Source organism: Bos mutus, chromosome 25, assembly GCF_027580195.1.
Source record: "Bos mutus isolate GX-2022 chromosome 25, NWIPB_WYAK_1.1, whole genome shotgun sequence".
NCBI classification, from domain to species: Eukaryota; Metazoa; Chordata; class Mammalia; order Artiodactyla; family Bovidae; genus Bos; species Bos mutus.
In genome coordinates, this window is record NC_091641.1 from 16,635,621 (window position 1) to 16,652,816 (window position 17,196).

Below are 17,196 nucleotides of genomic sequence, written 5' to 3' on the forward strand. Positions count from 1 at the left end.
CTGACCACAAGCGTCACACGCAAGCAGCACTGCCTGGCTGGCCACACACACTGCCACGGTTTGTCTGCATTTCCCATACTCCGAAAGGACCATTTCACACCGTCTCCTGGTTCCTCAAACCTCCCCCTCCCATCTGCTGTCTTGCTCTCGGCTGGTGACCTGGCCTCCTGGGAGAGAGGAAGAAGCAGAGCCGTTCCTGTACTGGGACCTGCACCCACCTGCCAGCCTTCTCCTTCCCTTGTGCCAGGAGTCCTAGCATCCTTCAAAAGCCAGCTCCAGGACTTCTTGGTGGAGCAATGGATAAAAATCTGCCTTGCAATGCAGAGGACACAGGTTCGAGCCCTGGTCTGGGAAGATCCCACATGCCATGGAGCTAACCACTGGAGCCCACGAGCTCTAGGGCCCATGCTCTACAACAAGAGAAGCCACCACAATGAGAAGCCCGCACGCATCGCACTCAACTAGGGAGTAGCCCCTGCTTGGCGCAACTAGAGAAAGCCTGCACGCAGCAAGGAAGACTCAGTGCAGTCAAAAACAAATAAATAAACTCGATTTTTAAAAGGCCAGCTTCTTTGTCTTCCAGAACCTTCTCTCTCCCTGGTTTCTATTGCTGTCTGGCTCATCTGTGCTCTCAGGCTCCCTCTGTCTACTTGGAGTGCTCTGGGTAAAGGTGGGAACATCCTGTATCTCACCTCTTCAGGAACCCTCCCTGAACTCCGGGCCCCCTCTGCTATCACCCTATCCTTTTGCTTCTCCACGCAGTGAGTTTGGATGTCTTCTCTCTGTCTGGCTGTTTTCTTTCCTCTTCTCAGCCTGTTCCATGAAGCATCTGCCCCCATGGCCTCCATGTTGGCAAATCCAGCAATCACTTCCGGGTCTTCATCTCTGACCTAACAAACTGCTTCCTCCTCCTCAGTGTGCATCCTTCTCCTGGCCTTGGCAGTGCTGCCTCTGGTTTTCAGTGGCAACCCACTCCAGTACTTTTGCCTGGAAAATCCCATGGACAGACAGAGGAGCCTGGTAGGCTATAGTCCGTGGGGTTGCAAAGAGTCAGACACGACTGAGCGACTTCACTTTCATTTCCTTCTTTCCCCGCCTCTGGTCCTCACTCTCCTGTGCTGGACCTGCCTACCCTGCTCAGCACTGGACATTGGCCCCATTCTTAACATTTCTTTGCTCTCCCTACCATCTGCGCCCAGGTGGTCTCTTGTAGGCCCACATCCACATACCAGTGACACATGCATTTAAATCTCCAGCTCTGTTTCCTAGGCCTCAAACTTGTACACCCAACCGCTGGTATGATGTCTCAGCTTGGGTTTAATATAGGCATTTTAAATTAACTTGGCCCAGGTGGGGTTTGACTCACCCAGGCATCTTCCTCCCGCCATCTTCTTCATTTTTGTGATTGGCACCATCATCTATCCAATTGCCCAAATCCAACCCCCACGGTCCTCCCAATCTCTGGGTAGCTCTGGCCCTCCACACCCAGCAGGTCCTGAGTAATCCACCCTGAAAACTCACCTGGGAGCTGGCAACAACTTTAGTTCAAGCAGCAACAGCTGGGCCTGGGCTCCCTTCTCTACCCCCACTTCCTTCATCTGTTTTCACACTGTAACCAGAATGATCTGAAATGTAAATTAGGCCCCTGCTTCAACCCTCTACAATGGCATCCTGGTGTACTTAGAAAAAAGCCAGACTTCCCACCGTGATCTACAATGTCCTAGTTCTTGCCTGCCTTCCTAACCCCTCTATAATCCCCCCAACCCCCTGTCCCTTTCCCACTCTGCTGCCGAAGGCCAGGCTCTGCTGCCTCTAAGCCTTTGCCCCACCAGTCACTCCCTGTGTCTGGAATGCCCTTCCCCAGACCTCCGTGTGGCTGCCTCCAGTTCCCCGATCAGATCTCTGCTGACTTGAGTCACCTCCTGGGAGAGGCCCTCCCTCCACCCACTCTGGAAAGCCCCCGGCATTTGCCCTATTTTATTTCTCACTCTTCACTGTCTGACGTTTTCTTGTTAATCAATGTTGTGTGGATCTCTCCACTAGAACCTGAGACCCTGAGAGCAGGGTTCCCGCCACCGCGTCCCCAGAAACAATGCTTGGCATATGAGAAGCATGGATAAATATTCGATGACTGATTGAGTGAATGAATAATAAATAAACAAACGAGGAGTCTGACATTTGTTCATGTCTGTAGACAATTTGCTGTCCAGAGTTTTCAAATCTGGCCCTGTCCTAGCTTATCCCCGTATCCCAGACCCTAAACCTTTACACCAGCCAGCCCACTTCCCCAAAGCACCTTGCACTCAGCATTGAACTGAATAACCATCTATTCATTTAACAAACACATGTGGCACCCTTACTATGTGTGGGGCCCCGGGCTCAGTGTTGGGGAGTCGCTGGAGAGCAAAACAAACCTGGATCCTGGACTAGGGTACAGTCAAGGAGCCTACACAGCGAGTTCTAAGCACTTATTCATTCATGAAACACGTATATAGGGCTTATTATGAGCCAAGCACTGTTCTAAGTGCTTGCTTTACTGTATAAACCACTTAATCCTCATACCAATCTGTGCACGCATGCTCAGTCGCTCACTCGTGTCCGACTTTTTGCAGCCCCATGGACTGTAGCCCACCAGGCTCCTCTGTCCCTGGGATTCTCCAGGCAAGAATACTAGAGTGGGTTGCCATTTCCCGTTCCAGAGGACTTCCCAACTCACAGATCAAACCCGAGTCTTCTGCGTTGGCAGGCAGATTCTTTACCTCTGAGCCACTGAGGTAGTTGTTATTATCCCCCTATTACAGCTGAGGAAACTGAGGCACAGACAGGTGAGGTAATCCAGGTCACACAGCTGGTGAGAGACCTGGAAACCAGCCCCTCCCCCTCCCTTTGTTTTACTCCTGCTTTACTCGGGGTTCACCTCCTGACCCTCCATGCGTGCGCGCTAAGTCCCTTCAGTGGTGTCTTAACTCTGCGACCCCATGGACTGTGGCCCACCAGGCTCCTCTGTCCATGGGGATTCTCCATACAAGAATTCTGGAGTGGGTTCCTGTGCCCAGCTCCAGGGGATCTTCCCAACCCAGGGATCTGACTCTCCTGACCTGTGACTTTATTCTGGCCCCATACCAGCCCCTCTTGCCTTGACAACAGATTTCTGCTTCCTCGGTCTGACCAGTGGAGGGTGGGCTGGGGGTCATGGCAGCTCTTTTTGTCTTGGGTTCCGGAGGGCACCACACTCAGCCCAGCTCTGAGCCCTTGGCCAGTATCCCCCACCCCATTGCTCTCCCAGGTCTTCCAGAGGACAGGGAGGAGCCATGCCTGCTTCACCACCCTGGCTGGAAATCCCATTTATGGTGTCAGGAGTTGGGAGAAACCACAGGATGAGAGATTTACAGCTGCGAGTTTCCTGGTGTGGGCCCACGCCAGGAAGCAGCAGTCGCAGCAGAGAAAGCCACGTTCATTTAGTTGCCGCTAATTTATAGGAGGTGCCGTAACTTGACAGAAAGTCACTTTTTAACTCAGAATGAATTAGAAACAATTCCTCCTGCTGAAGATTCTTACAGCAGATGTTGGTGGATCGCACTTCACAGAACAAACATGCTTCCTGAAACTTGATCGAGGGCCCAGTTTTTAAAGCAGGGTCTTTAGAATGCAATCGGGGGCTTCCCTGGTGGCTCAGGCAGTAAAGCGTCTGCCTGCAATGCAGGAGATCCGGGTTCGATTCCTGGGTCGGGAAGATCCCCTGGAGAAGGAAATGGCAATCCACTCCAGCACTCTTGCCTGGAAAAATCCCATGGGCGGAGGAGCCTGATAGGCTACAGTCCATGGGATCCCAAAGAGTTGGACACGACTGAGCGACTTCACTTTCACTTTTCACTTTAGAATGCAATCAGAAAATCTCACCAACCTATCTTTGAATGATTTGTACGCTTCATTTATTGAATTTTATTAAAGCATGGCCTTTCATATTTGGGAATAAATGGGATTCAATTGAGAAATCAATGCATTTCTAAAGTAACAATTTGGAAAATTGATTATTCTGTCAACAGGCTGGCTTCAGCTTCTGGGTCTAATTGGTAGTTTTTGTATTAAAATACTCTTATGTCCCCACTGTCCTAGTGTGTGGGGTAGTTGTCCTCATGAATATTTTCCTTCTTCAGTGGTTGCTTTCTGACATTGCCTATGTCTGCTACTATCCCCACTTTATAGATGAGAAAACCAAGGCATTGACAGGTCCGATAACTCAGAAAGCATCTGGACTGGCGTGGCGTGTAACTGAAGAAGTTACAACAGCTGAGGGTTTGGAGAGCAAGGTCCAGCCCTCAGAAAGAGACTGGGGAGGGGCCGAGGTTGGGATGGGGCTAAGGAATGAGCCCCGCAGAGGGAGCAGGAATGTGTGTGTGTGTGTGCGCTCTGCTGCTTCAGTCCCGTGTGACTCTTTGCGACCCTGTGGACGGCAGCCTGCCAGGCTCCTCTGTCCATGGGATTCTCCAGGCAAGAATACTGGAGTGACATTTCCTTCTCCGGGGAATCTTCCCAACCCAGGGATCGAAGCCACGTCTCCTGCTTTGGCAGGTGGATTCTTTACCATTAGCACCATCTGGGAAGCAAGCCTCTGGGTAGGGTAGCAGTTCTGGGGGAGTGAGCAATGGGCCAAAATGAACAGAGACCTGTCCTTCGAACCAAAAGGCTCCACTGGAAGTTATAGTGACGAAAACAGTGCGGCATCAACATGGGAACAAAGAAATTCATGGCACAGAATGACGAGCTAGGAGCAGCCATGTCACACGAGACTTGGAATGTGGTACAAAATCATGGTTTAAAATCAGTCGGGATATATGTCTGTGCACAGTTGACTCACTTTGCTGTGCAGGAGAAACTAACACAACATTGTAAAGCAACTCTACTCCAGTGAAAGTTAATTCATTTTTTTTTACAACTCAGAAATAAAATTATAAAATAAAATCAGTGGGGAAAGAACAGTTTGTTCTATAAGGGTTCAAAGCAATTACCTACTCATTAAAAAAATAAAGTTATATCCTTATCTCACGCCGCTTACCAAGATAAAGTCCAGATGAATCAACATAAATATCTGTAAGTATGTTAGAAAAATATAGGAGAGTGTTGATTTTCTTAAAGCAGACACAGGAAGCAAAAACTAAACATCAAAAGACTGCTAACTTTGATTATAGTAAATAATCAAAATAGATGACAAAAACAGCTTTATTCATAATTGTCAAAACTTCGAAGCAACTAAGAAGTCCTTCAATAAGTGAATGAGTAAATAACCTGTGATACATCTGTACACTGCAATATTATTCAGGAGTAAAAGGAAAAGCGTAATCAAGCCAGGAAACACATGGAGGAACCTGAAATCCATATTGTTAAGTGAAAGAAGCCAATCAGAAAATTCTACATACTATGTGATTCCAACTCTATGACATTCTGAGAGCACCCAAGCTCTGGAGACAGTAAAAAGATCACTGGCTGCCAGAGTTTAAGGAGGAGGGATGACTGGGTGGAGCACAGGGGATTTTTCTGAAAGAGATGGGAATACCAGACCACCTGACCTGCCTCTTGAGAAATCTGTATGCAGGTCAGAACTGGACATGGACCAACAGACTGGTTCCAAATAGGAAAAGGAGTATGTCAAGGCTGTATATTGTCACCCTGCTTATTTAACTTATATGCAGAGTACATCATGAGAAACGCTGGACTGGAAGAAGCATAAGCTGGAATCAAGACTGCCGGGAGAAATATCAATAACCTCAGATATGCAGATGACACCACCCTTATGGCAGAAAGTGAAGAGGAACTCAAAAGCCTCTTGACGAAAGTGAAAGTGGAGAGTGAAAAAGTTGGCTTAAAGCTCAACATTCAGAAAACAAAGATCATGGCATCCAGTCCCATCACTTCATGGGAAATAGATGGGGAAACAGTGGAAACAGTGTCAGACTTTATTTTCTTGGGCTCCAAAATCACTGCAGATGGTGACTGCAGCCATGAAATTAAAAGACACTTACTCCTTGGGAGGAAAGTTATGACCAACCTAGATAGCATATTCAAAAGCAGAGACATTACTTTGCCAACAAAGGTCCGTCTAGTCAAGGCTATGGTTTTTCCTGTGGTCATGTATGGATGTGAGAGTTGGACTGTGAAGAAGGCTGAGCACCAAAGAATTGATGCTTTTGAACTGTGTCGTTGGAGAAGACTCTTGAGAGTCCCTTGGACAGCAAGGAGATCCAACCGGTCCATACTGAAGGAGATCAGCCCTGGGATTTCTTTGGAAGGAATGATGCTAAAGCTGAAACTCCAGTACTTTGGCCATCTCATGGGAAGAGTTGACTCATTGGAAAAGACTCTGATGCTGGGAGGGATTGGGGGCAGGAGGATAAGGGGACGACAGAGGATGAGATGGCTGGATGGCATCACTGACTCGATGGACGTGAGTCTGGGTGAACTCTGGGAGTTGGCGATGGACAGGGAGGCCTGGCGTGCTGCGATTCATGGGGTCGCAAAGAGTCGGACATGACTGAGCGACTGAACTGAACTGAACTATTGGACACAATGGTGAATACATGTCACTTTGCCTTTGTCAAAATCCATAGACTGTACAACACAGAGTGAATCCTAATGTAAACGATGGATTTAGTAATAATGTATCACCGGGGCTCCCCTGGTAGCTCAGCTGGTAAAGAATCTACTTGCCATGCAGGAGACCCTGGTTCGGTTCCTGGGTCAGGAAGATCCCCTGGAGAAGGGATAGGCTATCCGCTCCAGCGTTCTTGAGCTTTCCTGGTGGCTCAATCAGGAAAGAATCCACCAGCAACGCAGGAGATCTTGGTTTGATCCCTGGGTTGGGAAGTTCCCCTGGAGGAGGGCATGGCAACCCACTCCAGTATTCTTGCCTGGAGAATCCCCATGGACAGAGGAGCCTGGCAGGCTGCAGTCCATGGGGTCACAAAGAGTTGGACATGACTGAGCAACTAAGCACAGCACAGCAGTGTATCCCTACTGTCTCATCAGTTGTAACAAATGTACGCACTATTGAAAGATGTTAATCATAGGAGAAACTGTGGGGGAAGGGGGTGCTGGGAACTGTGGAACTCTCTATTTTCTGATCCTTTTTCTGTAAACTTAAAACTGCTTTAAAAAATAAAACCTATTAATTAAAAAAAGATGTGCTATACATAAGAAAAGACAAACGGTAAACTGTTTGGAGTTGATATAACACTAGGATTAGTATCCAGAAGACAAAAAGAACTTCTATCAATTGATAGAGAAAGATTTTTTTAAAAAATGAAATTGACAAAAGATACAATCATAGAATAAGAAATATAAATGGTTAATAAACACATGAAAAATGCCCAAGCTTACTAGTAATGCTGCTAAGCTGCTAAGTCACTTCAGTCGAGTAATGAGGGAAATGTAAAATTTAAAACCATGTTGAGGTGTCATTTTTCACCATGCCGTGGATACGATTTGTAATGTTTTATAATATGAAGTATTGGTGAGGATTTGGGTGAGGACTCTCACAGCTAGCAGAAGTTCCACAAAGTTCTGCTTCTCAAGAGAGCAGTTCACTGACATTGATCAAAATTCAAAACGTACACGGCGTTTATGACCCGGCAATTCCTCTTGTTTTTCACGCTGGAGAAATACTTGCTTGTCTGCACAAAGAGACTTGTAGAAATGTGTTTGTTGCAGCATTGCTTAGGGAGTAAAAAAGCTGGAAAGAGTGTCAACTGATTGGATAAATAAAACATGATATATCATTATCAAGAAATCTTATGCATCGGTTCCAAAGAATAAGGTAGGTCTTATGTACTTTTTGGAAGTTCACCAAGAATTGTGTCAAGTAAAGAAAAATAAGAGGGACTTCCCTGGTGGTCCAGTGGTTAGGCATACTGCCCGCCAGCGCAGGGAGCTCAGGTTTCCATCCTGAACTGAGATCTCACGTGCCTTGGGGCAGCTGAGCCCCTGCACCCCAACTACTGAGCCCATGTTCTAGCCCATGTTGCAGACCTACAACAACTGAGCCCATACACCGCAACTACTGAAGCCCTGTGCTCCTCAACAAGAGGAACCACTACAATGAGAAGCCTGCACAGCACCGCTAAAGAGTAGCCCCTGCTTGCTGCAACTGGAGAAAGCCTGCACGCAGCAACAAAGACCCAGCACAGCCAAAAATAAATGAACAAACAGAAAAAGAAAAAGAAAATATCCATATGGCTCAATCTTTGTTTCCTTCCAACAGAGGGAGCCAAGGCAGAGAGGACTGGAGAGGTTTCTAGCCTACCTTTGCTGGGGCATGACTATGAATGAGGTCTAAGCTTGGCAGAGACAGCCTGGGGCAGGCTGAGCCCTTAGGAGTCTTTGGGGGCCTCAGCACCTGTCACAATCACCCCCTTTCTCGATTTCCTGGCTCAAGTGCACCTCACCAGCCCTGGAGAGCACCCCTTATCTGAGGCCAGAGGTCCATGAGAGGCTGGCCTCAGCCCAGAGATACGGGCAACCAGCTCTGAGTCCTCTGTCTCCAGGGGGCCTGGGGTGAGGTGACTGGAAGGAGACCGATGTGCTAGATCCTGCTGGCTCAGCCCCCAAGCCCCAACCATGCACATCTTTTCTCTGCTCCGCTTTCAGTGACATCACCTTGGTAGCTTGAAACTGACCACAGTGGGATTATTCACACCATGAAAACTGTCAAACACTACAAATCATAGCTTCTTTATTTTTCTCTCTGTCTTCAGAGAACGTGTTGTTAAACCTTTACCTTCAGGGGACTTCCCTGGTGATCCAGTGGTTAAGACTCCATGCTTCCACTGCAGGGGGCACAGGTTTGATCCCTGATCGGGGAACTAAGACCCTGCATGCCAGGCGGCAAAAAAATTTTTTTTTGCCTTCACACCGTGGGAACACAGGATGTCCACCTTCACCCTCACTCCTGCCCCTAAGTCTGGATTCAGGACTCAGAGCCTCACTTCCTCTTTACTTCTGTCTTTTCTTATCTCTGCTGCTGCTGCTGCTGCTGCTAAGTCGCGTCAGTTGTGTCCAACCCTGTGTGACCCCATAGACGGCAGCCCACCAGGCTCCGCCATCCCTGGGATTCTCCAGGCAAGAACGCTGGAGTGGGTTGCCATTTTCTTCTCCAATGCATGAGAATGAAAAGTCAAAGTGAAGACACTCAGTTGTGTCCGACTCTTAGCGACCCCATAGACTGCAGCCTACCAGGCTCCTCCATCCATGGGATTTTCCAGGCAAGAGTACTGGAGTGGGGTGCCATTGCCTTCTCCTTCTTATCTCTATTCCTCTCCTTATCTCCGTCTCTTCTCTTGTATCAGAGGGGAAAGGGTGACTGGGGCAACAAGGGGAGGAGAGATACCTTCTCTGCAGCTTGGGAAGAACCCTGGCTTTAAGGGCATTTGGATCTGGGCCCCAGTCACGACTGACCCATTTACTCTCTTTGTGACCTGGGACAGACTTGACCACTCTGAGCTTCTGTTTTCTCACCTGTGAAATGGGAATAGTCACATTCAGGACTACTATATTAGAGGTGTGGTTTTGGTTTGACTTCAGGGAGTGACGGGCACCTAGACTTTGATGTGAATGGAGCCCTGTGGAATTGTGCAGTGGGCAACCTGAACAATGGTACATGGCCCACATCATCTTACTTACTTCAGAGGGTTGTTGTGAAAGATAATAATGGAGGTGAAAGAGTCTGACGAGTGCCTGGCACACAGTAGGTACACATGCATTATTGGTTTCCTTTCTTCCTCTTGTCATGCACCCCTTCCCTCCTCATCAATACTGTATCACTCCATTTAAAATTAGGTGTGTGCCAGTTAGCCACATGCTGTGGCATCCACAAGGCTCTAGATGCCATGGTCCACACAGTACAATGTCCCCTGGCTTATAATAACCCTAGTAACTGTATCAATTGCATGCCTGCTAGGCAGCAGACATGGAGGCCACCTTGCTTCATTTCAGTCATTTTTCACCTTATCTGTCATAATCTTTATCTTAGGCTTGAAAGACTTGAGGCTCAGAGGAGTGAGGTACCTCCCCCAGGGCCACATGGTAAAAAAAAAGATTCCCACTCAGATCCTTTGGAATCAAAGTTCTCCCAGCCAGTGGGTTCCAAAATTTTTGACATGAGCCACAGAAAAAGATTTCATAATTACAGTCGCTACACACACAGCTGCACACACAGACACACGTGTATAGAACTGAAAGTTTCACAAAGCAATATTTACTCCTGCTACATTTGATGATATCAGAGATTTCTATTCCATTCCAATAGGTTTTTAAAATGCTGGTTGCAATCCATGAAGTTGATTTCACAATCCACTTGTCTAGTGCATCAAGACCTGCTGTTTGATAAACATTCTCTAAGCAGTTTCTCCCAAATGACCTTCTTACACAGGTATCGGCAAACTCTGGCCCATTGGCTAAACCTGGCCCAACACTTGCTTTTGTAAATAAAGTTTTATTGGCACACAGTCATGTTCATCCCTTTGTGCACTGTCTGTGGTTCCTTTGTGCTAATACAGTAGAGCTGAATAGTTGCAATAGAGACCACATGGCCCAACCCACAGAGCCTAAAATATTGACTTATCTGGTCCCTAACAGAAAAGCTGCCCATCCAGAAATAGACCTGACTTTGTGTCTCTCTTGCTTAAATTTCTCCAGTGCTGCCCTTTGCCCTCTGGTTGAACTCAAATTTCTTGGTGGGCTTAGAAAACCACCGCCCTCTGATCTTCTGTGCTCTGGTCCCACTGGCTGCCCTTTCCTGGGGGGTTCATGTTCTCCCCAGCACTAACAGGCCTATGGTGGGCTGACAAAGCCCCACCTTGCTTCCTGACACCTTGTCCTGCTCCCCCTCCCAACAGGCCTCCTGGGAATGGTAGCCCACATGATGTACACGCAGGTGTTCCAGGTCACCGTGAGCCTCGGCCCTGAAGACTGGAGACCCCATTCCTGGGACTACGGGTGGTCCTTCTGGTAAGTGGCTTTTGACTTTCAGACACCAGATCCCTGAGGCATGCTGGGACTTTAGTAGCTCAGTTCAGCTGGGAAACAGAGGAAGGTGGGAGTGAGGAGGGGAAGGGGGGGGAACTCAGAGTCCAAAGATGCTTTGTGATCCTAGAACTGAGGTTGGCAAACTCTAGTCTCTGGGCCAAATCCAGCCCATCACCTGTTTTTCTGCAACTAGGGATGATTTTTACATTTTTAAATGGTTGAACATGAATCAAGAGAAGAATATTTTGTGACATGCGAAAACTCTGGAACATTCAGATTTCAGTGTCCATAAATAAAGTTTTATTGGGACATAGCCAGGCTCATCGTTTACATATTGTCCACAGCTGCTTGCAATCTAGAGTAGCAGAACTGAGCAGTTATGACAGAGGCTGAATGGCTCACTGAGCCTAAAATATTTACTATCTGGCCCTTTACGGAGACAGTTGGCCAGCCTCTGCCTTAGAGGCTGCTCCAGAAGTAGAGACAGAAGCTGTCAAGAGCCTAGGGAAGGGTGCTGGATGCAGGGAGCAGGGACCAGCACCTTAGAGCATGGTGTGTGAAATAAAGGCAGACTCTGTCGGATTGTTTGGCTTGGGAGTGATGGAATCCCAGGCCTAAGTAAACAAGAGGAGTGTGTTAGTTCATGGAATTGAAAAGTCCAGGTGGGTCAGCTGTGGGGGCTGGAGGGAATGGATTGTAACAGAAAAACCCACCCACCTCAGTCCAGTCAAAAAGGGAACACATTGCTTCCTGTAAATGGAAAGCACAGCTTGGCATGGACTTCAGGAAATGTTTGATCCAGAGTTGCTGATGTCATCAGAGCTGAGTTTTCTTCCTCTGTGGTCACCTGAGCATTGCTCACTCCCCATGTGTCCCTGAGTGGGCTTCGCTCCTGGTGCTGAGAAAGCTCCTTTGAGGCTGGTGCTCCTTCCTTCACATAGAGAAGGAGAAAGAGCTCTTTCCCTAACACTCACTGACGTCCCCCAACCCTCCCTCTGATGAGCTCAACTTCGGTCATTTTCTCTCTTCTGAATCATCACCATGGCTGGGGGAATGCCATGAGCTGATTGGCTCAGCTGGGCCATTCTTCTGGAACAAGGAATGAGTCCAACACTCCTAAATGGTGAATGAGTGGAACAGATGCTAAGTGAGCTACCACAATGCCTGCTTCAGGCACAGCTTGATCCAGGTGGTCATGTGATTGATCAGGAACCCGGTCATTCTCTCCCCACTTCTGACCCCATTCTCTTTGTGTCAACTTTACGCATAAGCAACTTTTCCCCAGGTGGTAGCAAATTTGGTCACCAAGCCCAGTCCTAGGCTTATGTGCTGTGCTAAATGACTTCAGTCGTGTACAACTCTTTGCGACCCTATGGGCTGTAGCTTGCCAGGCTTCTCTGTCCATGGGATTCTCCAGGCAAAAATACTGGAGTGGGTTGCCATGCTGTCCTCCAGGGGATCTTCCCAACCCCGGGATCTCTTACCTCTCCTGCATGGGCAGGCAGGTTCTTTACCCCTAGCGCCATCTGGGGCAAACTAGTTCCAAGCTTACATGTTACAAATGTAGCAATACCAGAAGAGAGACTGGGCCTCTTCCCAATATTGCCAGCCAAAATCCTGGATATAACTTTCACTGGATTAACTTAAGTCACCTGACCGTACTGCAACCAATGGTTTAGCCCCTGAGGGGACTCGACTGTTCTAATTGGGCTGGCATGAGTCACGTGGTGTGGTGGGTGGGGTTGCCCCATCCACACTGTTGGACAGAGAAATGGAGGAGAGATCCTCTAATGGGAAGCCTGGAGTGGGGCATGAGTGGAGTGAGCTGTTATCAAGAGGAGGACTATGCCCTAGAAAGACAAGTGACCATAGTCTGTTCCACAGGGTATCCGTGGTCCGGTTCTGGAGCTTAGGGACCATTCATCCACTCAAGCATCTAACACATTAGCTGAGTGAGCACTCATTCAGGGGCAGCTGGTGCTGGGGCTCCTAGCTACTGAGGGTACAGCAGTGGCTGAGACAGCGTTGTGACAGGAGTTCTAGACAAGTAGACATGCTATCCACTGAACCATGCTATGATGTGGGTGGTTGGGGGGAATCACAGACAGCCATGAAAGCCATGGAAGAAGGGGTCCCTGACCCAGCTTCCCCTGGGGAAGGTCCTCAGGGAGAATCTGATCAGACAAGCTAGTGGAGGAGGGGATAAGGTAGGTGCTGGACAGGGGGATGGCAGGTGCAAAGACTTGGCAGTGAGAGGGCATCTCTGGTAGAGATGGTCAGAATAGAGCAGAAAGAGCTATGATTAGGACCAGTGGGGACTCCTGCTGTATTTCTGCCCCTTCTCACTCTCTGCTTGGCCCCGCCCCCTTAAAGCTAAAGGCCTGTGCCTTAAAGCAGAAGTCCCCAACCCCTGGGATCGAATGCCTGATGATCTGAGGTGCGGCTGATATAATAATATTGGAAATAAAGTGCACAATAAATGTAATACCCTTGAGTCATCCCCAGACCATCCCCTACCGCCCCAGTCCGTGGAAAAATTGTCTTCCACAAAACCAGTCTCTGGTGCCAAGAAGGTTGGGGACCACTGCCTTAAAGGGACCTTGACCGGCCAACAGAGACCCCAATACCTTTAAGTAGAACAGCTGTAGGGAATCGGCAGCAGGGAACCTCACAACAGTGTGTGAGGCAGGTGCTTCATGGAGGGGAAACTGAGGCACAGGGAACTTAAGTAGCCTGTCCAAGGTAATCCAGCTTGTGAGCAGCAGAGCTGGGATTTGAACCCAGACAGTCTGGTTCTGCAGTCTATGGTCTCAACCTCTATATTTTGCCTCTCAGAGTGTATGTGTGTCTGTGTGTGTGTGTGTGTGTGAGCTCAGTCATGTCTGACTCTTTGTGACCCCACGGACTGTAGCCCACCAGGTTTCTCTGTCCATGAGATTTCTCAGGCAAGAATACTGGTGTGGGTTGCCATTCCCTTCTCCAGGGGATCTTCCCGACCCAGGGATGGAACCTGCGACTCTTGCATCTCCTGCATTGGCAAATGGATTCTTTGCCACTAGCGCTACCTGGGATTTCAACAACCTCAGATATGCAGATGCTGCCACCCTAATGGTAGAAGGCGAAGAGGAACCAAAGAGCCCCTTGAGGAAGGTGAAAGAGGAGAGTGAAAAAGCTGACTTAAAACTCAACATTTAAGATCATGGCATCCGGTTCCATCACTTAATGACAAATAGACGGGGAGAAAAAATAGAAACAGTGGTAGATTTTATTTTCTTGGGCTCCAGAATCATTGTGGACGGTGACTGCAGCCATGAAATTAAAAGATGCTTGCTTTGGGGATGAGAGATCGTGTGTGTTTAGCACATGACACACGTAAGTGCTCCGGAAACGCTAGTTTTCCTAATATTACTGATACTGACGTGAAATTTAACACTCACAATAACCCCCTGTTGTATATGTAGACACTGAGACTCAGAAAGGTTGGGTCACTTGCCCAGGATTCAGAATCTCCTCCCCCCACGGGCCTCTCTTTCCAGCATCCGCTGGCCCTCCAACCTGGCAGGGAGCCCAGCCTGCTGTGTCGGCCACAGGAACCTTTCTTCCTCTGGAACCAGACCTCCTGCCCTGTTCCTCAGCTCCCCCTGGGCTGGCCTCCTGGGGGGCACCCAATTCCCATTTAACTTATTTAAGGCCGGGCCCCAGTGTGAGGCCCCTATTAGGGCTGATCCATTTCTCCTTGTCACTGAGGCCTGCAAGATGGATCAGCCCCATTTTTCATCCCTCGCATCTGGGCCCTTGCCAGGGCCGTGCAGTGTCATCTCGCTTGTTTAATATGTGTGAGGCCATTTGTCAAAATTCTGCCCCCACCCCCCGCCAGGGAGGAGGCCAGCTCCACGGTGAGACAGCGCCAGCCTCTGTCTCCTGGCCCAGCTGGGGTGGAATAGCCCCTGGGCTTGTAGTCCAGCACGTCTGAGGAGCTCAGCCAATCTTGGGGACCAGCTTTCGAGAGCCACACCTGCCCAGGGAGGTGAAGTTTCTGGGGCTGGGTGTCCGCCAGCCTGGGTTCAGTCCTTACATCGCCGGCAGTGGTGCTGGCTGGAGCTGGGAGCTTAGCTCAGGCTGTCAGCAGGATCTGCTTCTCAGGCATGGTGGTGGGGTCCCTGGAGAGTGTCCCAAGAGCAGACGTTCGCAGAGATTCAAATGGAAGCTGCAAGTGTATTTTCTGAGCCTGCCTCAGAAATCACTCAGTGTCACTTCTGCTGTGTTCTGATGGTCACGAGCAAGGGATGGGGGCCAGAGGCAAGGAGAAAGGGCTGCACAAAGCGTGAACCCCAGGAGGTGTGGCTCGGGGCGGGGGAAGGGGCATCTTTGGCGACTGCGTGAAATAACGCCTGTGAGGCATTAGCACAGAGAAGGTGCTCAGTGCGTGTTTTGTTATGAAAGGCAAGCGCCCCATCGTCCCTGAGTCTCAGTGTCTTCCTCTCTAGAGCAGGGATCATAGTACTGCGGGTCTAATGGCGTCCTTGTAAGCACCAGGTGGCACCCAGCTCTGAGTGCTTATACACCAGAAGTGCTCTGTAAGTGGCAGTGATTATAAATGGCGATAATGACATGGGGGCCTTTGATAATGCCATGCTGGCTTTTTGAGAGGCATGTGATCCAGATGTCCGAGAGGATGGCATCTGGGGGGCATGCAGGCTATCCCTTGCACTCTGTTCTCGCCAGTCTCCCCGGACGTGGTTCCCCGGATGTGGTTCCCAGGACTTTAGTGTTTCCTCGAGATCCAGCCCTGACTGCACCCTCTCCGTATTCCCCGACTCCCCTCCCTGAGCAGACCCCCACACACACACTAAGCGAAAGAATCCCATCCCTGTCCTGTGCCCCAGGCCCTCCAACTCTCCTGCCTGCTACTTTTTTCAGCTCTTTGTCTTAACTCTTTGCAGGTTGTCCTGTGACAGCACCAAGGCAAGCCCCTGAGGACTGGGGTCATGGGGACACAGGCAGCTGCTTGGCTTGGGGAGCGGGTGGATGAGGCCAAGGTTGGTCAGCACCTCCTTTGTACCCGGCATGGCGGGAGGCACTTTACAAACCCTGAGCTGTTCATTCTGGCCATTGACCCCCACTTGGTGGGGTTGCCATGCCCACCTGCGGGATGAGGACACAAAGGTCCAGGTCACATAGCTTCTGTGTGCTGTGCACAGCCTCAGAAGATACCACGTTACATGCAGCCCAGGGCTGAACCCAGCCTGCAGATATTTTGTTTGACCTGCCATGGTGTTTTTTCTTTCTTAATTGCATTTATTTCTAACATGCGAATTCATAAGAATTTGACATAAAAATCCAGGTTTCTGGCTTCTCTTGACTATCGGAAGATATGTCCTTGCCTAAGCCACATTGCCTCATGGCAGCTTCAGCTGAGAAGAGGCTGCCCCTTTAGATGAATCACCTGCTCGCCACTTTACCACAGTCCTCACTGCTCCCCATCGCCTTACCCACACTTTCCTCATTCAGTCATCACCTGACTCTGCAGGAATTGGAGTGCGTGACCCTTACTTGAAATGTCAACATTTCCTGATGATGAAGGGAGAATGGAAAGCTAGGATCAGTTTCTACTTCTGTTTTGCATTTGGTCAAAGTGGAGAGAGATGGGAAAAGGGCCCCTCCTACCCCAGCACACGTAGAGGGAGACCCCAGCCCTGAGCATTGACAGAATGCTTAACAGAATGAGGGCTGGGGAACCTACCATTGTGGAGCTGTATTATAAACACAGGATGCCCAGAGAGGTTAAGCAGTTTGTCCTGGGTCACACAGCAAAGGAGTGGCAAGTTAGGCCGTGTCCCAGGAGGGCGGCACCTCTCCGTTTGCTTCTGGGGTCCATCTGTATGTCATGTGACCTCCCTACTGTCCTCCCCTCTTCCTCTCCCCTCCTCTTCAATCTCTCTGACCCTGTGGAAACAGCAGTCTAGCCCTTTCCCTCTCTGGGGACCCCAGGCTGCCCTGCCCTCTCTACATTTCAGCAAGTTGATCCCTTGCAGTGGGAGAGGGGGTTTCTGGAAGAGCCTTGGCTACAAAGAACCACTGCATTGGGTGTTTGCTGGTGTTACTGAGAGGCTGTGTTGGTCAGCAGAAAGCTCTTACTCTTACTTATATCCCTGAAGCAGGTGACACTGGCCTTGTTTT

General features: G+C 49.3%; 1 protein-coding gene across 2 annotated transcripts in view; it reads left to right on the plus strand.

Moving 5' to 3' along the window:
• Positions 1 to 17,196, plus strand: part of GSG1L (GSG1 like) — a 255,354-nt gene that overhangs the window by 198,056 nt on the left and 40,102 nt on the right. For both annotated transcript variants that reach the window (XM_070362262.1, XM_070362263.1), the window contains one exon: positions 10,887 to 10,998. In XM_070362262.1, the coding sequence (XP_070218363.1) occupies positions 10,887 to 10,998 (112 nt within the window). The remainder of the gene's footprint in view (positions 1 to 10,886; positions 10,999 to 17,196) is intronic.